Below are 5,628 nucleotides of genomic sequence, written 5' to 3' on the forward strand. Positions count from 1 at the left end.
TCTTGATGACCAGCAGGGTGCTGCAGAGGAGGAAGGCGGGCAGCACCTGGCCGCTCAGCGGCCAGGGCCGGGGCAGGCATCGCGGCGGCGGGGCGCTGGCGGGCGCTCTGCTCTGCGGAGGGAGGCGCGGGCGGCTGCGGGTGCAGCTTGAGTCCAGAGCCAGGAGGAGGCGGGCGGGGCGAGGGGACCAGTCGGCACGCAGCAGCACCGCCCTCCCAGGGGCAGAACTTCTGACCCAGGTTCGGGGAGAGCCGGGAGCCTGGGGGGGGGGGGGGGGTCCACGCCCCCTGCCAAATCCTCACCCACTTTCAAATCTGTTTCCTGTTTAAAAAAAAAAAAAAAAGAAAGAAAGAAAGAAAAAGAAAATAAAATCAACCGAATTAGCTTGGAGATCTAGTTGGCTTTATGGAGGGACTCCTGAATCGGGCAGCCTCCCGCCGAGCAGGGGGAAGGGGCTGTACAAAATCCAGGGTGTTTATATGAGGAAGGGGGGGGAGGGCGGGCAAGGGAGCTAAGTGTGAAAGAAATGAAAGGATGGCTTTGAGGCGGGACATCCCTTCTTGGGGGGAAGCGAGGGGGAAGGCTTTTGTCAGGCAGACCTGCCTCTTCGGTCCATGGGGGTGAGGAGGGTAGAGGGGGCCCCGGGACCCGGACCGATGGCTCTACTGGGGCTGACCAGCCGACTCCAGCCTGGTCACCAAGATGACGGTCCTGGGAGAGGCCGACACTGCGCTGAGATTGGTATTAAATACAGGTTTGGCATCATGGGCTTTTCAGCACGAGCGATGCCATTTGGGGCCTGGGGCTTTCTCTTTATCATTCCTCATCCGTCCAATGGGTCTGTGCGGCAAAGTGGGGCACCGGGCAGGACCCCCACAGGTGGCCGCTGCCCTGTGCTCACATCCCTGAGAATCAGGGCAGAGGGTGGGCAAGAGCACCGAGCCATCTGCCCCCGACTCAGCCTGCACACCTGAGCCTCAGCCACCCCTACGTCGTCAGTGGGACTTTGCTATTTGTGGGAGGCTGAAAAAGTGCCCCCCAAGATGTTCACATCCAGGTCCCCCGAGCCTGTGACTGTTACCGTACGTGGCAAAAGGGACTTCACGATGGGATTAGGTAAGAATATTGTGATTCAGAGATGACCCTAGATTTGGATGCATCCAACTTAAAGGTCCTCTTACTAGAGCAGCAGCAGAATTTGCAAACAAAAAAAAAAAAAAGGGAGTGGGTGTTCTATGGAAAGTAACCGTAACCTCACGGGGTGATCTGATCCTAACTCCCCAACGGGTCAGGTCACACCCCAGGCATGTAACCTTTTAGTAAAAGATTTCTTTTGCCTCAAGCAAGCCCTGTCCACGCCTTAGAGATAAACAGGGAGCACATACCCTCGTTAACTCTCCTCTGATCCGATCCCCACCTGGCTCTCTCCCACCTTCATTTCACCTTCCTTACGTTTCTGCTTAATTTCAAATGCATCAAAGAGGCTGCAGAACTGTTATTCTCCCGAGAGCACTGGAGATCTTGTTCCCTGGCAGGTGTCCACAGTTTGGCTCAAATCAACCTACAAACACTCTCTACAGGTGTGGATGTCCTGTGGAGACACATTAGAGGGAGGAAAGACAGGAGGAGAGGCCAGAGAGGGGGCAGTCCTCCAGCCGCAGAGGAGGCAGGGGGGCCAGAGCCTGCAGGCTCCTCCGGCAGCTGAGGGACGGGGAAACCAAGGCTTCCCAGGGCTCCCAGGAGGCATCGGCCTGTGGACACCTTGACTTCAGCCACCAACATCGATTTTAAACTTCCAGCCTCCAGAACTGACCTCCAGATAGCAAATTTGTGTTGCTTTAAGCCACCAAGTTTGTGGTCACTGGCTACAGCTATAGGGAGCGGCTATAGGGTTAAGCCTCGTACTGACCTGTTGACAAAGCCACAAACAAGTCCCAGTTTGGAGGGCACAGCCCTCTTAGCATAATTAAGCTTGACTTTATGAAGCTTCCTAGATCCTATCTGGGTAGCTAATGGGCTACAGGAAGTGCAGCAAGTGCTGCCAAAACAAGTAGAACTCACAAGAACATTGTAACTACGGTGATCACTACCTTGTTTACCTCTGGCTATAGAATAAAGGCTCAGCTTGCCCTCTAGGTCTCTCTCTGTGGCCTCAGCCAGGCACAGGAAGATCCACCTAGACCCGGCTTATTCTCTGTGTCTGTCTTTTCTTTAATCCTTTGCCGCCCCCCCTCAGGCTCACCAAACCCTTGGCTGTGCTGGCCTGGCACATGTGGCGCCCAACGAGGGGCCTGAGTTCGGGGGAACTGCAGTTGTCCGGTGAAAGGACGCTCCAGTGAAGCACGTGCAGGAAGTAAAAAGGAAGGTAAGGAGCGAAGTTCAGTAATAACTAGGTGTCAAACATGGGAAATTCAGGATCGCAGGAAAAGAATTTATACATATCCATGCTTAAGGCTAGGCTCCAAGCACAGGGCTGTTCCGTGAGGTTTCAACAGCTTTTAGATTTGTTGGATTTTGTAAGTAAAACCTGCCCATGGTTTCCTGAGGAAGGAAAGGTAAATGTAGAGGCATGGGAGACGGTAGGAAAACAACTTAGAGATGGTTCTATAGCTGAAAATCCAGGGAGAATTCCTCTCTCTACTTTCAGTCTGTGGTCCCTGATTCGGGACTGCCTAGAGCCCAATCCCGAAAGGGAATGGATGAATGTGGCAGGGGAACTGAGACGGATAGTGGAAGGTTCCCAGAGGCTTCATATTGTTTCAAAGGTTTGTCTTTCGCCTGGAGACTACTTATTATGGAAGTCTTTTATTCGTGTTTCTGCTGACATTGGACCAGCCTATGTGCAAGGAGCAGTATTAGCTGCCTCATTAAAGGAGACGTTACTCGCTGGTCAGCAGAAAAAGAAAGGGGGCTGCTTTAACTGTGGCAAACTAGGGCATTTTGCTAAAGACTGTAATGCTAAGAATGGAAGTCAACAGGTTACAGGGAGTGAAAACAAGCAGCCTGCACTATGTCCAAGATGCAGGAGAGGAAAGCATTGGGCAAATGAATGCCGCTCCAAGACTGATGTTGATGATAATCCAGTGCCCCCTAGGCAGGGAAACTTCAAGCGGGGCCAGCCCCGGCCCCACCAAACAGTAGGGGCCTTATCCTTGACCCCACTGCAGCCTTTCCAGCTGGCTCAGTAAACCTTCATCATACCACCCTGGGAAGCGCAGGATTGGCAAGTTCTCCCGGGGCTGATAGATCAGGACTCAGGCAATAGCGGAAAGCACCAATCCTACTTTTAAAATGCAACTACAGAAACAAAAAAGGGGGAGAAGAACGTTATGTGTTCAACTTTCTGAATTACAATGCAGAGAGTTGTACAGCGGCCGAAAGGCATCGGGCCTCCTGTACAATAGCCTCTGCCGACTTAGCCTGGTGGAAGGATGCACAAACCAGATAAGAGTTTTACCAGATGAGCCCTGACTGGTTTGGCTCAGTGGGTAGAGTGTCGACCTGCGGACTGAAGGGTCTCAGGTTCGATTCCAGTCAAGGGCATGTACCTTGGTTGCGGGTGCAACCCCCGTAGGGGGTGTGTAGGAGGCAGCTGATCGATGTTTCTCTCTCATCGATGTTTCTAGCTCTCTATCCCTCTCCCTTCCTCTCTCTAAGAAATCAATAAAATATATTTTTTTTAAAAAGAGTTTTACCAGATTCAGTAATAATGTGGGGAAAAGGTTGTGTTTTGTATCTTTCCAGAAGGAGCAGTGCAGCCAATTTGGGTACCAGAGTGTTACGTGTGTCACCACAATGGACCCAGAGAAGCTCCTTGTCCCATCGTTCCAAAGACTGAGAGTTGCTCTGATGACAGCCATGCGGAAAAGGAAGATGATGAAGGCTGCGCAAGGGAGCAAGGTGCCAACATGGGGTCAGCTGAAGAAGTTAACAACTGAGGCCCAGCAGATGGTAGAAAAGCAAGAAGTGGAAGCTACTCCCTCAACCGTGATTCTGGATATGTTAGCATTGGTCAGCTGCCAGTCTTGCACAGCCAAGTCCGAGGACTCTGAGTAAATCAGCAAAAGAAACTTTCATTTAGTAGAAAAATGTTGCTGTAGTTTGATTTCTCTCTTATTGCTGTGTTGCATTGGCATTGTTTTGTTAATAGCCAGAGTTTTGTTCTTGATGTTTAAGTTTTACTTTCAATATAGTAGCTTAAAAATAAAAGAAGGTTGAGATGTAGGGAGCGTCTATAGGGTTAAGCCTCGGACTGACCTGTTGGCAAAGCCACAAACAAGTCCCAGCTTAGAGGTCACAGCCCTCTTAGCATAATTAAGCTTGACCTTATGATGCTCCCTAGATCCTATCTGGGTAGCTAATGGGCTACAGGAAGTGCAGCAAGTGCTGCCAAAACAAGTGAAACTCACAAGAACATTGTAACTATGGTGACCACTACCTTGTTTACCTCTGGCTATAGAATAAAGGCTCAGCTTGCCGTCTGGGTCTCTCTCTGTGGCCTCAGCCAGGCACAGGAGATCCACCTAGACCCAGCTTATTCTCTTTGTCTGTCTTTTCTTTAATTCTTTGCTGCCCCCTCCCCACCAGGCTCACTGAACCCTTGGCTGTGCTGGCCCGGCACATACAGCAGCCACAGGAGATGCACACACATCCATGTCTCTGACCATCGCTTTACTTTCCCAAGAAACTCCCAAGCTAACAGCTCGATTGCTCATTACAGCTCTTCCATAGAAAGCATCTTGGCCCCCCCTTGGCCCCTTCCCCAGGCTCGGGGCGGACCGCTGCAAAGGTGGGGATCTTGTCCCTGCTGTTTTGCAACACTGCTTGCTTTGCCAGGGGTACCCCGGGGAAGTGGGGAAGAGGAAAACCTGGTGCTGCTCCACCTTGAGTCTGCCTCAGGCGACAGCAGGGAGGGTCTGGCCTGGGCCCCAAGCACTGGGCTGGTCAAAGGGCAAAAACGCAGGCCGCGTGCTCTGGAGCCAGACTCCGCGGGCATGGCATCCCAGGCCGGCCTTCCGTGGCAGCCGTGGGCTGCAGGCAAGCAATTTCCCTCTCTGAACCTGTTTTCTCACCTGTACAATCCAGCTGGCAGGCGGTCGTCCCCACAGCATTGAGAGAACTAAAGAAAGTCATGTCTATGGCCCTGGCCAGTTTGGCTCAGTGGACAGAGCCTCAGCCCTCGGACTGAAGGGTCCCAGGTTCGATTTGGGTCCAAGGCAGGTACCTGGGTTGCAGGCTTGATCCCCGGCCCTGGTCGGGGCATGTGTGGAAGGCGAGCAATCAATGTGTCTCTCTCACATCGATGTTTCTCTCTGTCTCTCCCTCTCCCTTCCACTCTCTCCAAAAATTAATGGAAAAGTATCCTCGGGTGAGGATTAACACACACACACACACACACACACACACACGCCCGGCATGTCCTAGGTCCTCCATCAGCATGAGCCTCAGTTTCCTCAAATTCCTCAGAATGGGGATAATAATTCCGACCTCGCAGGTCTGCCAGGAGGTGCTCAGAACCCCCTGCCCTGCTGCTGGGGACAGTGGGCTGTGGGGCGGGGAGGGAGGGACATTCCTGACCATTTGCAACGTGCCACACCCTCCTTTCTCTGGACAAAAGATGGGGCTGCC

At 52.5% G+C, this 5,628-nt stretch overlaps 1 protein-coding gene across 1 annotated transcript in view; it reads right to left on the minus strand.

The window, feature by feature from the left end:
* PTGES (prostaglandin E synthase) overlaps window positions 1-80 on the minus strand; it is an 8,902-nt gene extending 8,822 nt beyond the window's left edge. Inside the window, 1 exon segment of the mRNA XM_023745946.1 lies at window positions 47-80. Within this exon segment, the coding sequence (XP_023601714.1) occupies window positions 47-80 (34 nt within the window).
* Window positions 81-5,628: the final 5,548 nt, after the last annotated feature.

The sequence above is a fragment of the Myotis lucifugus genome, unplaced genomic scaffold (assembly GCF_000147115.1).
Source record: "Myotis lucifugus unplaced genomic scaffold, Myoluc2.0 scaffold_605, whole genome shotgun sequence".
Classification (NCBI taxonomy): Eukaryota; Metazoa; Chordata; class Mammalia; order Chiroptera; family Vespertilionidae; genus Myotis; species Myotis lucifugus.